This window comes from Sturnus vulgaris, chromosome 3 (genome assembly GCF_052056855.1).
Source record: "Sturnus vulgaris isolate bStuVul1 chromosome 3, bStuVul1.hap1, whole genome shotgun sequence".
NCBI lineage: Eukaryota > Metazoa > Chordata > Aves > Passeriformes > Sturnidae > Sturnus > Sturnus vulgaris.
The window spans coordinates 7,814,467-7,829,332 of NC_142245.1; the positions used below are offsets into that span (position 1 = coordinate 7,814,467).

The 14,866-nt window shown below is 47.6% G+C and overlaps 1 protein-coding gene across 6 annotated transcripts in view; it reads right to left on the reverse strand.

Annotated features, from left to right (window-relative positions):
- SLC8A1 (solute carrier family 8 member A1) overlaps positions 1 to 14,866 on the reverse strand; it is a 114,854-nt gene that overhangs the window by 21,013 nt on the left and 78,975 nt on the right. For 2 of the 6 annotated variants that reach the window (XM_088160862.1, XM_088160864.1), the window contains exons 3-4: positions 2,877 to 2,983; positions 332 to 352 (exon numbers count right to left, since the gene is read on the reverse strand). In XM_088160862.1, coding sequence (XP_088016988.1) covers positions 332 to 352; positions 2,877 to 2,983 — 128 coding nt within the window. Of the gene's footprint in view, positions 1 to 331; positions 353 to 2,430; positions 2,535 to 2,876; positions 2,984 to 14,866 lie in introns of all 6 variants that reach the window. The other 4 variants (XM_088160868.1, XM_088160866.1, XM_088160865.1 and 1 more) reach the window with 3 other exon arrangements.

The window sequence follows — 14,866 nt, forward strand, 5'->3', positions numbered from 1 at the left end:
GGTTTTTATCTCGGGAGTGCTGTCAGATTTACTCCGGCTGTAACAGCATTACCCTCCCAAAAATGGTCCTTGCATCACCTCTTAATATTTATAATATTAATGTATATATTATATATATTACATATATATAATATTTATAATATAATATTAATAATACTTTGGGGCTCTACTCTAAGGAAAGATGGGGCATTAGGTACCTGAGCTTACTTAAACAGTGCTGACCACCCTAAAAAAGAATGCTGTGAGCAAAGAAAAACATCAAGCAAAATCTATTGTCTTCCAAAAATACGCAAACCAGAAAAATGGAAAGGAAAAATGAATGCGCGCTTACCAAGCTCATTCAACAACAGGGCTGTGAAGGAGACAGAGACAAACACAGAAGAAGAAAAGTAAATGAATAATGAAATCAAAACGGATATCCACAGAAAGACACCAGATCCCAGGGCAGAGATTTCATATCTGTAAAGCTGCAAGATAACATTAGTGTTAAGAGAAAGACACTAAACAGAAATGTTTCATGGGATTGTGGATTTAAAATAAAAACCATTGCAGATATGGGTTGGATATGGGGTTAAAAGACTCCAAAAAATTCATTTTTCCCCTTTGAATTGTATGTGCAAGATCTTCCATTGGTCTCACAGGCAGTTCTGTCCTGGGGGGTATACAAAATGTCCCATGTGCAGCAGCTACTGGCTTTGACCTCCTCCAGCTGTCTGATGGGGAGCAATGGCTCCAGTGGCAGCTGCACTTTTGGCATAGACAATGAGAGAAGAAAAGTTTGTGGCAAGGCTTGGCTTAAGGGTCTTGTTGCTCAACGTTTCAGATCTCCAAACCGAAAGAAAAAGTCTCTCCCTTACTGTTCTAGTGGATCTTGGGCCCCACCACAGCCCAGGGGTGACATTTCAGAAATGTCCTCATCTCTCTAAGCACACTGTTCCTCCTGCCTCGCTGCTTCTTGTACCAGACCAAGTACAAAGAAACAAGTTTAAAAAAAAAAGAAAGAAAAAAAAGATTGCATGACCAAAGCAGCAAATAGCTGCTTTAAATAGTCTTTTAAAGTTTTCTCTTGCATTCCACCTAGCGAGCTGGCAAGCCTGAACTTCTCTCAGGTTTCTCCACTTATCTTTGTGACTAGGAATATGAGATTTTTTTTTTCCTTTTCCTTTTATTTTTAATTTAAAATTTCAGCTGGGATCTCCAGAGCTGGGACCACAAATTTTAAACCTTGGATCTGGAAAGCATGTTTGCTCCTGCTGGATTTGCAAGGCTGAGCCCATACTGGCCCCTGTGGGCAAGGATGGAGCTGCTGAGCTGAGTCATCCATGTGTAACTTTATCCTGGCAGTGCTGTCTATGCTCCAGAGATGCCACCAGCACCATTTAATGACATAGACCCCACCTGCAGTGCCTGAGTCATGCCAGTGTCTGATTTTTTAGCCCAGCTTTTGTTAGGTAGTCACATAAACCAGCAGGGAAGCTGATTTAGCACCTGAGCTGAAGAGGAATGTGGCATGTTCCCATTCAGTGTGGGGGACCACTGAGGGCCCTCTCTGGTCTGATCAAATAAATATTACAGCTTAATGCCTGCTGGAAGGAGAGCTGATGTCCCAGAAACTGGAAAGAAGCTCCAAGATAGACAGACCAAATCTTCTGCTAAGGCTTTAATAATGGTCCATCCCTTAAATAACTCTAAAACTGCTTCTTGCTCAGCCACCAGTAGTGTGCAGAACCAGCTGTTGCCATTAATCCTCACTTAATTTTCTAGCAGAAAAAATGCATGGGAAAATAGGTGAACTCTGTCTTTTTGGGAAGTTTGGCATTTGGTTTAGAAATGTGATGAGAGAGGAAATAGTTTTTATTATTCCTGTGAGAAGCTATTATCCAATGCAGAGCCATGAAACTTCATTTGAACATAACCTGATTTACCTAAACTGATTGCATCTCATGGTATTACCTACTTGGACTGTGATTCTTGTCTATTTTCAAATCCTAGTGCCAGTATGAAAAGACTAAAATTACTGCTCCGGCCATGCATTTTATTTCAAGCAAAAGTTGCTTTATCTTCTGATAAAAATGATGTAGCGCTGCCCTTTTCACTTGTCGAGGCTGGATGTTCTCTTTGATTAAACGAAGGTGCAGCAGGCAGCACTCCCAAAATGTCTCTGGGGGCTGGTGATGCTCCCCATCGCCTGCCTGAGAGCTCCAGGGTAGTCCCAGGAGCACTCCTCACTCCCTGGGGCCCCGCTGAGCGGGATGGAACCCTCTCAAAATGAAAGAGGAAAGAAAACAGAGCAAAAAGGTGCAGCGGCCAAGCTTCGAAGGAGGGAGGGCAAAACGAGGAGCCAAAGTGCGAGGAGAAAGGAGTGTGAGAGTAGGGAGACACAGAGAAAGCGGCAGCGTCTCGAGAGCTGGTCTGGTTTTACTCTCACACCTTTCACTCCTCGTCGTAGCCACACCGGGTCCCCAAGCACAAGGAAGAAACTGCACTCTTTCTCATACTCCTCACGGTCAAGTACTCTAAGGGTAATGAATTTCCTGTGGGAACACAAGACAAAGGCAAACACATGATTGGCGTCGCACACACATGCAGGTCACGTCCGCCTGGGTGCTGTGGTGACAGAGATGGTTGGGTGGGGGAAAGGGGCTGCACATTCCCCCTGGGGCATATGGGGAAGGGCAGGAGCATCCTCATCACCTGGCTGAGGTCGTGCCTTGATGGTCTGGGGAAAGGCTGTGCTCAGGGGGGACGGGGAGTGGCCTTGCTCCTGCCCTTTTCCATAGGCACCAGTGATGTGAGCTCGGTGTTGCAGGTGTCAGACATGAGTGAGCCAGACAGGGACATACAGGCTGGGCTCAGCCTCAGAGCACATCCCCCACCTTTCTTCTCACTCATCTCCACCAGCCGGGGCTCCCCGATCTCTAGGTAGAAGGTCTTGTTTTTCTCATACTCCTCATCATCTATCACCTTGATTGATATCGTTTTGCTGGAACAGAGAAGAAGAAATAGAGATTCAAGAGTAAGGGGGGAAAAGGAAGGAGAAGAAACAGGGAGCAGAACAGCAGATGGACAAGAAGATAGAGGAGGAGGGTGGAAAGAGAAGGAAAAGGGGGCTGTGGACAGAAAACAGTGGTTTTGGTGGCACAGGCTGGAGGGACAGCACAGTCAAAAGCAAAGGGCAGGAGCCAATGGGCCAAGATTGCCTCAGGATGGGCACGGACCACAAAGCACCAGCAGACTGCAGGTGCCACCCTCCCTGGCATGGCCAGAGGCCATGGCTGGGCATGATACAGCCTGGGCCAACCACCCCCAGAGGTGTCTTGGCAAAGCATGTCCCTTTCCAAAAACCTGTGGTATAGAAAAGCCCCTTGGCAGCTTGCACACATTGCATGGGCACTGAGAACCAGCACAGACCAAGCCCCTGGAAGCACGATCCACTGCTCAAGCTTGGGAATGGAAGAGGTTCTGTCTCCCCAGGCTCAGCAGATTCATGAACAACATCATGATCAGCTGCTCAGTTTGGGCTTTGGAAGTTCTAATTTACAAGCTTGAAAGGGACGTTGGAGTTAGGACTTTTTCTATGAAAGGAATGCAAAGGAAAAATGGCCTTTCTGGTTAGGGCAGGCACATGGAAAGCTTCACTGATGGTGAAATTTTTACCTCTTAAATTTTACTTTACAAGCAGCACATCCTTTCCCAAGCCTTCAAGGTTTAGTCCTCTCCCATTAGAGAGCTGAACTGCAATTCCCTCTCACATGACCCAGGAGTTGCTGAATTTGCCCCTGGAACATCATCAGGACAGGTCCAAAGGCAGAGTCACTGCTCAGAGCACAGTCACAAGCACACACCACAGAAGCTGAAAACCTCACAGGAGGCTGTGGCCACCAGGAGAGAAATTTTCTCCTTGAGCCACCCAATAAAGTAAAAATTGCTCTTCCAGGGAAAAAAAAAATAGCACAGAAGTTTTCCAGGTCTTTTCAGGGACTCACAGAAACTACTGGCTGAAAGCCGCTCACCAGGAAGTGGCCAAACCTGGGGTACAAACATGGGGTGGACCTGTGCTGCTGTGGTCCTTCCTACAGTGCAAAGTCATTGCAAAGACAATAGGACAGAAATCCAGTGGTCTCTGCTCCTCCCTGGAGGCTCTGCTCACTGTCATGGCACTGCTGTGAGGACAGGACCTCCTCCTGGCTCTCATCTTGATCCAGACAAAAAATAAGAAGGAGTAACAGAACAAAACAAAAAGCCAAGTCAGTGACTGCAGTCCTGTACTTGCTGCTGGCCTTCCGGCTGGGTTTGCTTTTCCCCCACACTCACTTGACAGCACTTCCCTCCTGTCAATGCTTTTATTTAAACAAGCTTTCCCATTGCTCCCTCCCTGCCCAAACCTGAATGCCCTGTCCTTTGAAGAAATGATCCCATCCCTGGCTCCTCTGCACTTTCCACGAGCACCCAGCAGAAGCTGAAGCAGCCCCAAGGCTGCTCCAAGATATGATGAAGGAGGATCTGATGTTCCTGGCAAATCCCAGCTCTGAAACACATAAACATAGAAGAAAGCCACACTCTAGGGGAGTGAAATTGAGCTCACACTGCCACGATTTCTGTCTTTCTCCTCTTCTTGCACATCTGCACTTGCCACCCAGAGCCCCTCTGTTAAGCTACAAGTATTTGGCAGCAGAGTCAACATTTTCTACTCATTCAGGGTAAACACCTCAAGCACTCAGAGAAGCAGCCAGGATGATTTCTTGTCCTGTTTGCTGTGAGTCAGAAGTGTATTAAGTTTGTCCTTCATGCTTTTAATGAAACCATTTACTCAAGAGCAAGTGATGGCTGTGAAAGTGTAACAATGCGGCACGGCTCATTGTAATCGTATTTTATAATGAATATCTGTAATAATTTTTTCAGGTTGTAATTATTGCTGCAGTAGGTTTGTACATAGGAAAAATGGTTACCAAGCAGGCAGCTAATCTTGCTTTGTGTTGATGAGTTAGGGGAAATTATCATGTATTAAAAAACTAATCAAGGATATAAAAATGCTCTCAGTTAAGCTTTCCAAGAGAACCTAATAGAATTACCAGAATGGCACAATTTCAGAAACATTACTAACAAAATCAATAATTTTCCTGACGGCTCCCATTATAATGTACACTGCATCCTGGCCTCAAGTAGGAAAAATCTCCTCAGGAAAGTTAATTAAGAGAGGTGCCTTCTTAAATTCATAGGGCAGCAGAGACATCAAGACATAAACTTCCTGTGTGTGTACTCTGGCTTGCCATATGTGGCACTCCTCAAAGCCCCACAGAATAATTCTCCATCACAAAAAGAAATGTGCGTGCCAATTAAAATAAACAAATTTCTGATGCTTAGATACAACACTAACAGGACTTCACAGAATGAAACAGAATGACGGGGCTTTAAGTGCCTCTGCCAGGAGGTGGTGGTATTAGGCAGTTTTCCAAGTGATCATTTCGGGGTGTGAACAAGTGCCCTGTGTTGGGTAGACTTCTGCACTGCTGCTGTTTCTGCTGCACAAGGCTGCTGGGAAGATGGGTAGGCAGCACAAATGGCAAATCTGCTCTCTAGGTGAATTTCCAATCAGCAAAAATTGCTGAGGCAAATTTGTCCCTGGGATGAGACTGCAATCCTGGAGGAAAGGATTGCCTTCTAATGGTGTTTGAGAAACAGCAAGGATGTGAAAATAACACAGGCTATTCTTAGAGTGTGGCTGGTCTCCATCACAACCTTCTGCCTGCTACAAAGCCCCTGCCCAGGGTCCTGCACACACGTGGCAGGGCTTGGTCGGTGCACAGGAGGAGGGTCAGGCAACTGCACCATTTATCCTGCAATCTGGGACAGGCACTGGTGTCTCCCTGCTCCTGCTGGACCCTTCCATGTGGTCCCTGCTTCTCACTCCTCTCCCAGGCTGTGGCTGTGAGTATGTGTGCAGCATCGAACCCCCATGGGCTTTCCTTGCATTCCAGGACATGGTAGGAATGAGGCAGAGCCAGGACGGCTGCCTGAGGCTCACAGAGCAACCACAGAATTGCCTGCACCATCTGAGCTCCCCGTCCCTGGAATTTTCCAGCAAGACACAGCAGCATGGTGACACCAAAGTTCCCACAGCACAAGTCCCTTCTGAAATTTGCATTTAAGATCTCTCTGTCCCAGGGGCTGTCTCTCTGGCACAGGAGCTCTTTCAGAACAAGCTGTGATAGTGCATAACAGAAAACCAAAGGAACATTTATTAGTACCCTAAAACAACTCATGCTGCATTACTGCAGGGCCAGGATCCAGGAGTCCCAAACCCACAAGGCAGAGGGAAAAACCCCAAAGGATTAAAGCAGCCTCTAAACCATTACACATTTTCTTCACCTCTTGGGAATCTGAGATGAATACAGAGGGTGTTTCCAAGCTGACCCTTCCAGACAGAGGCCAAGAATCAGTTTTAATATGAGGCAGACAGTGGTGTTTTTGCCATAACTTAATGTCTCCAGGAGATGAGTGCACAACAACACAGTCCTTGGAATAGTTGGATTAGTTATTTTCCTCTTTTGACCCTCAGTCACACTGCAGATGGGAAAGAGCAATTTCCGGAGAATCTCCCCAGTACATTGGGATACATACAGGTCCTGTGTTGATATAAACCACCAGTCCTGACACACCCCCGTGTCCCTTCCTCCAGTGGAACCATTGGGCAAGTTTGCAGTAAACCAGGGCTGATGCTGCTGGGTTTTCCTTGCACTCGTGTTAGGTCATCTCTGAGCTAAGAAGCCCTGCTCTGGCGTGAAGACTGAGGGCATCCACGACCCATCTGACTATCTGCACTTCTGTACCAGAAATTGCACTTCCCTGAGTCTGCAGTCAAAGCGATTGCTGAGGGAATTAATTTCATCTCATTTCCACGTAGTAGAAATCAAAGAGTAAACACGTCTTGCAGAATTTCAGCTCCAGCTCTTCTCCTCTTGCAGATACGCAGCAGCAACAGGAGAGGGATGGTGTCTTTGTGAACGTGCTCCAAGTCCAGTGCTCTTCATCAGGGCTTATTTTGCATTTCAAACTGTGCTATTTCATTCAAACTTGAAGAGGCCTTTTATCACAGCATTCCCACACACAACCCTTAGTTATAACAGCCCCTGGAAAAGCCCTCTTGGCTGGTGATGCTCTAAGGAAGAGCTGCTACACCAATGTACAATGGCAAAAGCAGGACAAGAAGACAAACAAAGCTTAGAGCAAAATGCCAGCTGGGCAAGGCACCCTGAGAGCAATCCCATGGGTGTGCAGGGACAGGTACATATGGAATGAACTAGAACAGTCTGGCACAGGGTGACAGGAGCAGGACAGAGATCAACAGTGAAATATTTCTCTATGAGTATTTTTTTGACAACAGGAGAGAAGATGAGTGCAGCATGGGGCAAAGATGTAAGAAGGATCTGGGACTCCCAGCTCTCTTGTCTGCACTGGCCTTTTCCCTCAAGGATCAAATGGCATCAGAAATGATTGGTGAGGGTCTCCATGGACCTTTGCATTTGTTTTGAACCTGAATATCTGCACAGTCATGGCACACCTGTGGAAATTCTGAGCATATTTGCAAAAATCCTACCATCCCAAATCTACACTGCAGTGCTTAGTTCCATGAAATGGCAGAAACCCCTCTCTTGGCTCAGACAAACAACCAGCATTGCAAGGACCACGGGAGCCTGGAGGGCATCAGCAGCCAGCTCTGGAAAGATTCAGGCAGGACATGCTGGAGGACAGGAGACATCATCCAGGGCACTTCTTGACAGAGCCAGATCCCCAGGAGCAGAGGTGTCGCAAGTCCAACGCTCACTTCCTCAGCTCTCTTTCAGAACCACAGTCATGCCAGAGCTGGAACAGCCAGGAAGTTCTGCACACAGTCAGTAATGGTGTCTCCAGTGGGCCAGGAAACCTCTGAATACACAACCAGCTGTTAGAGCAGTCAGCAACAACCTTGCCCCTGAGAATATGGCACACTGCTGCTGTCTGCACAGACATTTGTTCCTGAATCAACAGAGGGAATGATGCACTTCTACAGCTTGTCACCCATGCGGCTTCCACTGATCACCCAGGAGAGCCACAGGAACAGCTGGGAGGATGCTCAACTGCAGATTCACAGCTACAACATCCAGGCTGGCAGTCAGGAGTGGGTTGTGCTACCTAAGCCTGGTGCTGCCAGCCCCGATGAACAGACCAGCACTTCCCACCCAGAGGGCCATCAATTACAGCGAGGGAATAGCCATGAGGGACACATATTCTCGAGGTGACATTGCAAAGTCTCATCCATCGGTGCTGCCTGTCCTAGCATGTGCTCCCAGACTTCCACAGAACCGTGCCACATTGATTTCTCATATGTCTGCCTGTCAGCCAGTCACTTAATTAGCTGAAGTTAGAGCTTGCCATGAGAGATGGGCACTTGGCTTGGGAAGCTCCCAGCCTCACACAGTTTGTGTAGTCACTGGGCACTGGGCAGTGCCTGCCCAGAGGTGCTTGGGGAAAGAAAACTCCCAAATCATCATCATCATCATCATCATTATCATCATCATCATCATCATCACAGCTGGGCACCACCTGAACCAGAGGGCAGGGCCACATAAATGGGCCCCAGTCACAGCGAGGAGCCTGGACCAGACCCCTGGGTATGGTTGGAACCAACCACCAAGAGCAGCTTTCCTGCTCAAATTCCTGACAGATACTCGAGGAAGGAAAAGGAGGTGATGGGGCTTTTCTTCCACCAGTTGACAACAAAATTGCACATTATGGTGAGGAGGTGTCAGCCTCGTACAGAGAGACAGCCAGGTCCATGGTGGAGGTGTTTGTCCCAGCTACAGGGTGTGTGTGTGTGTGGTGGGGGACACAGCTGAGGGCAATGTGACACCTGCTCAGCCAGTGCAGGGACAAACCTTCCTGAGGGACAGAAGAGGAGCAAAAATGGGCCAGATTATGTGAAAGACTTTGTGCCACACATGCTTTTAGCTGTCCAACAGTGGTCTTTGACAGAGGAGAGGGTTCATCAGGGTTGCTGTCCCTGCTAAAGGGTTCCCATCTGTGTAAGATGTCCTATGAGTCACCCGTGCAGGATCCTTTGCCAAACCAAGCATTGCTGACATGAAATGTCTGTACTTTATGAAGATTTTGCCTGCAGTGCACTGCAAACATGACAGGGAGGGAAGAGGAAAACCTGCCTGAAACAAAGCATGACGCATGCTTTGGGAAGTATGGATGTGAGCTGATCTGATGTGGCAGCTTGGTTTGCTGGTCGAGCAGCCCAGGTCTGCATGGGGTTTTACAGTCCAATGCCTCCCAAAACTGGTCGAGCCTGGACACTGCTAACAAGGGGAGGGGGAAGTGGAAATGTTGGTCCCTCTATACCTTCCCCCCACCTCTGGAGCCAAAATTCACCTGGCTGCTCTCATTTTCTTGTATGCCCTCCACCTCTTTTCCCAAGGTGTCCTGAATGAATCAGACCACAGGGCTGTGTTTTCAATTCCATGTCTGCGTAAAACAACTGCTTCCCTGGCCTAGGGATGCGCTGAGTTTAAATGACAACATATGGCTCAAATATGTAACACTGTCCGGCTCTAGAGCATCACTACCGGGAAAATCCCGGAAAAAGATCCAGCCTGCTTGCTCTTCCTTGGTCTTGCAGAAACACAGGGCATGAAAGGTGGTCTGCAGAGACAGGAAGACTGAAGGCTGTTGCTGCTCAAATAGCTGGGAGATGACAGGCACAGCTGATGCTGAGTGTCTCAGAAAATATTTTAGGAGCAACGATTGCCAGGTAAGATGATTTCACATGCCAGACTGAATGCTGCTTGACTCTCCTAGGAAGACCATATTGAGAAGGATTCGACAGATCAGAAATGTTTTTCTGGCGAATCCTCAATGTTTGCTCTGATGTGACTATGAATTCTGTGCTCTGACTAATGCACTTTTTCATCCATCTGCCACATCTTGCAAGGGACCAGCTGGGCGAACATGAATGCCACTCTCTTGATCTGCCCCAAACCAGTGCCTGAGCCTTTGGTCATGCTTAAATGTTTCCACAGCTCCAGCTGTGGCCTCCTCTTCCATGGCTCTGGATGTGGTGACATCAGGACAAAACTGTTTTCCTGCTTTTTCCCAATCTCATTGCCATGCATGTCTAGTGATTATGACCCACAGTCCTTAAAGCTCCCAGAATGCCTGCTGGAAGCAGGATCCTTGAGGGATCAAACAGGAGAGACCCATCAGCTCCAAGGACAGCTTGCACAAAGAGTGCAATACCACTGATGACTAGGGGGGAAAATGCATTTCATGTGAATTTGATCAAAACCACCCCCAGCAGCAATTACTTAAGGTGTCTAGGAAAGCTGAAAGAGTAGAAATAACTTCTCCCCTGGCTGTGCACAGCCCTGCCTATGCCAGCTGAAAACTGAAGTAGTCCTGAAAAATCCAGCCTGTGCTGCAAGCAAAGGATTGACTGCCCAGGGCTCAGCCCAGCCCAACATCCTTGCTCAGTATAAAACCCTGCAAATCCTGCTTCTAAGCCCACAGGGTTAAGAGCCAAAATCCGGCATTTTCCCCCAGTCTGCCTTTCTGGGATTTTCTCTTGACCTGGCTGGGCAGTCAGGTCTGTGGATAGTGCAGGCAGGTAAATAAGGGGACAGAAACCTGGCACAGAGTTGCTTCTTGCACCCAAATACACACCCAGCTTTTCTTTGCAGCCAGGTTCCCCCTCATGATAATAATTGCTCTCAGCTTTCAAACAGATACGAGTTGCTCTTCCTCATGTGCACCTGGATAGCTGCCATGACAATGCTCCTCAAAAAGAAGACATCACCCTTATTTAAATGGCTTTTGGCCTCCACAAAATTAATTTCAACAAGCAACTGCCAGCAAAAAAAGGCATCTCTGCAGTTCTGTAAATCATTTAGCAAACTTTTCGGATTTACACCTGACTAAACAAAACAGTGGGGACCACCAGAAATAATAGGTCAATGTCTAAAAGCATGGCTTCAGCATTAGGAATCAGGATTCAAGGAAGCCCAAAATACATGTGCTGTGCATGATCTGCTCCAGCACTGCCACTACAGCAAGACTTTGTATCAATCCTGGCAGTGTTTTTCTTCCAGGGAAGGCACATTTCAATTCCTGCTTGACTGAGTTTCACAGCGAGGGAGAATTTCCCTTCTTATTTGGGAAGACACTTGACAAGGAGTCTTGCTTGTGCTGTCACTCTGTCAGGGCTACTGCCAACAGCTCTGCTGCTGGAAAAGCAGCTATACGTGAGAAAAGAAGACGAAGACAAGGAAAACGCTCAATGGCAGTGGACGGCATACCACAAAAATTCAAAGGGCAAACATCGATACAGAATGTGCAGGTCTGCTTTCAAGAGGAGCATCCACGGTCATTTTAGCTCCCTGCTCAGCCAGGCATGCATCTGACTCCTCTTATTTGATGGCTGGCCCCAGACACTCCTCTGAAATTCTTGGCATGGTGACCCCAGCAGCAAGATCAAAGCCTCCTGATAGTGTGGCAGAAATAAACACTTGGCCACCACTACATTGATCATCCCTTGCTCAGTGAAGGATGCGAGAGACTGATTTAAAGACTTGGACAGTAGACTCACACTGAACTTTTATTAGAAGTTTTAAGTTATCCTCTGTCAAGGTTCTAGGGAGGTTCAAGTGGAATGCTCACATTTTATCAGTTTAAGTGACTGGATGCAGAGCTCAGTGCTGGTCCAGACTCCCTTTGGCAAGTCCTCCATGCTGGGACAGTATCAGAAGTTACCTGGTGGTATAAAAGATGCGGAATGTCTGGGTACCAGCACATGAAATACTGTCATTATATAGGATTGAAACATCAGGGATGCTCATTTCTGAAGACCTTCACCCAAGCTGAGAGCTACAGCCTGGTACCTTGCCAAGTTGTCACTATGCCACAAGGCAAGCCCTGCGAGGGAGGTGATGCAGATCCTGCATTCTTGTCCTTTCTATCCAGGGATAAGGCCAGCAAGCTCAGACAATGCTTCATAAAGTATTCAGCCACTTCCAGAGAGGGGCTGCTTCTGGGACAATGATGCCTTAAAAAGGGACACTGTTTGGACCATTAGGTCAAGAGATGACCACAAAATCTCAGGTCTGCACTAAAGGTGCTGCTTTGTGTATTCACACTGCTATTTTCATCCTTTGGGGATGGCTCTGGCCAAGGAAAAGCATGTACTAGGGTTGAGTGTGAGCAGTGGGTTTTCTTTGCCTCCAGCCCAGCAAATCTTCAGACAGCTTGGTAGTTGTTAGGTTTGTTGTTTTTTCCCCCTCTTCCTTTTCAACGAGTTCCATCTCCAGAGGGCAGATGAAAAAAGTGCATCAGTTGAAATAGGATTTTTCCCTTGTCCTTTCAAACACCTCCAGGTTTTTAGGAATTGCCAGGGATTCATGCCCTTATCCCCACAGAAATGTTCCAAAAAGACTGAAGGACCCCAATGTCCTCAGGCAGGTGCTAGAAGGTGTGCAGGGCTGTGGGACCTGGGTGGAGGGTGCTGCCACAGCAAGAAGCCATTCCCTGCCCCTGCTGAAAGCTTTTGCCATTCTGGTGGCTGCAGCATCCTGACAGGGGCCATTCCAGTGAAGATTCCAGGTTGCTGGACACTCTGGAGGTCAGGAGCATGCAGGCAGCTTCAAGAGTCACCACTCACACTGTGACTGACACACCACCTGTTTACTGGCAAATAAATTAAGTCGTGAAATACATCCCTCTCAGCTGAAACTCTGTTTCAGTATAAAAACCCTTTGAAAGAGACACCAGGTATCCCGAAGTCCCCAGTGATCCATGAGTTTAAAGCCTGTGGTGGGAGCACAAAAGCAAACATAAGTTTGCCAAGGATCCCTCCCAGTGCCAAGATAGGCAGGAAACCAATCTGATGAGGAGCATGAAAAAGTTCTGCTTCTGTCTCCAGTTACTAAGGAGATTGTTCAAACAAAGCTAAAATAAGAGGAACCAAGTGGCCAAGAGAAATGTGAGAGTGGAAGAGCACTTGAATGCTTTGTGATGGCTTTGCTGGGCAGGGTGCCTGTGATGTGCTTACCCTTGGCCAGCAGCTCTTCCCCTTTTCCCAGGGGAAAATGTCCATATTTTGGTTCATGTACCTGTGTGAAAATGAGAGAGTTTTTAAAAATGGCAATACAGAAAAGTCCCTGCCCACAGAGGTTTCAGCCATGTGCCAGCCCCATTTATGGCAATTGTGGCAGCAAGACATAGCACTCAATGGCCTCAGCCTGGACCTGTGTGTTCAGGTTCTCAGAGGAGATCTCCCTGTGGGAGCAAACTAAATCCAGCTGTGTGGGGGGCTAAAAATTCCACCCTTTGTGGCCAGCTCAGCAGCTCCAGTGACTGTCTATAAGACCAGAGGGCTAGCAGGTACATGGAATACAGGATGGAAAAATCCTACTGCAGAGCCCCGTGGACACACGTGCTGGATTTGCTCCTGTGACAGTCACAGGATCACAGAAACATTTAGGTTGGAAAAGACATCTAAGATCATCAAGATCCACCATTAAAGGTCAGAAGACAAGCACCACCAGACTGTACAGGAAGATAGGGCTTTCTCCAGCCCCACCTCACACCAGGATTGCACAGGGGCTGCCTCAGGTCTAGCTGCACATTTCTCTTGTGCTGGGAACTGCAGATATTAGTGGCAGTTCCCACACAAACCCCACAGCCTGTAAGCTGCTTTCCATCCCTCTGCAATCCTCAGTTAAGACAAGGAGAGGGAAAACTTCCCAGATGCTGTTTCTCCAGCAGATCCTCATACCTTACATATGCTCATCTGGATGCCTGATGCAGTCAGGGCTGTGAGTTAAAGGCAGTGCCTGTTGTTCAGCTTGCCCACGACTTTCCACTCGTTTAGAGTCTGTCTCAGCTGCTTGGTGCTTTGCCAGACTTTAGCCATTCAGAATGAAACCTTCCATGTAGAGCGGCCAATGCTGAGAGAGTAATGAGAAACTTCACTGTCTCAGCTTTGGGGAAAAAAAAAAATAATGCTGCTCTGCCCATACAAACATTTTTTCCCCAAACACTATATTGAGTAATTCTCTCTTCCTTATGCTTTTCTGCAGAGGACAAAACTTAGCAGAAGGATCTCTGTCTAGTGCTCAGGATGTGCCAATTTGCTTAAATTAGACCAAGTCCTAAGACTCTAAAAACTTGCAAAATGCGTAGGCTTCTTCAAACTGGCAGCTCAAAGTCTTGGAAGATCTAATCTACTCTGGAAATGCTCCATTCTTTTCCCAGTGCCAAACCTGCTTTTGCATAGGCTATGCTCTCAGCAGGGCTTTTCCAGTGCCTGGGAGCTGCTGGGGAGCTGGGAGCACTGACAGCAACAGGAAAGCTGGCTGCCCTGGGTACCCATGGCAGGGGCAGCCACGGGGTTTGAGAAATTCCACAGCCATGCCTCCCCTCCTCCTTTACTGCTGGCCTCTGAGCTAGGAATGTCTCCAGGCACATGGCCTCTGCATCACAGACCTTGCATCCATGCTGCAAGGATGACAGACTCTCTGCAGTATTTTTGGTAGCCCTCCTTACCAGCTGGTGTAGATAAATGATGAAGCTTGCTGGGACACAGACATTTGCTCCCTCATACTCAGCCTGGGATCTGCAGGAGATGATTCTGCTTTTCTGCCCATCCTGATCCTGAGCCTGACTTAGTGAGCCAGGGTTGCTGGGGAAAGCTAGAGTTTAACTCTATCTAAAGAGCTTGGCTGGGTAGGTAGAAGCTGCTCCTTGTGCTGTGTTCTCTGGCTGCAGGTGGAGTGATGCTACCAAAAAAACCCTGCTGCTCCTGAATTTAATACCAGAAGATTCAGAAGCATTT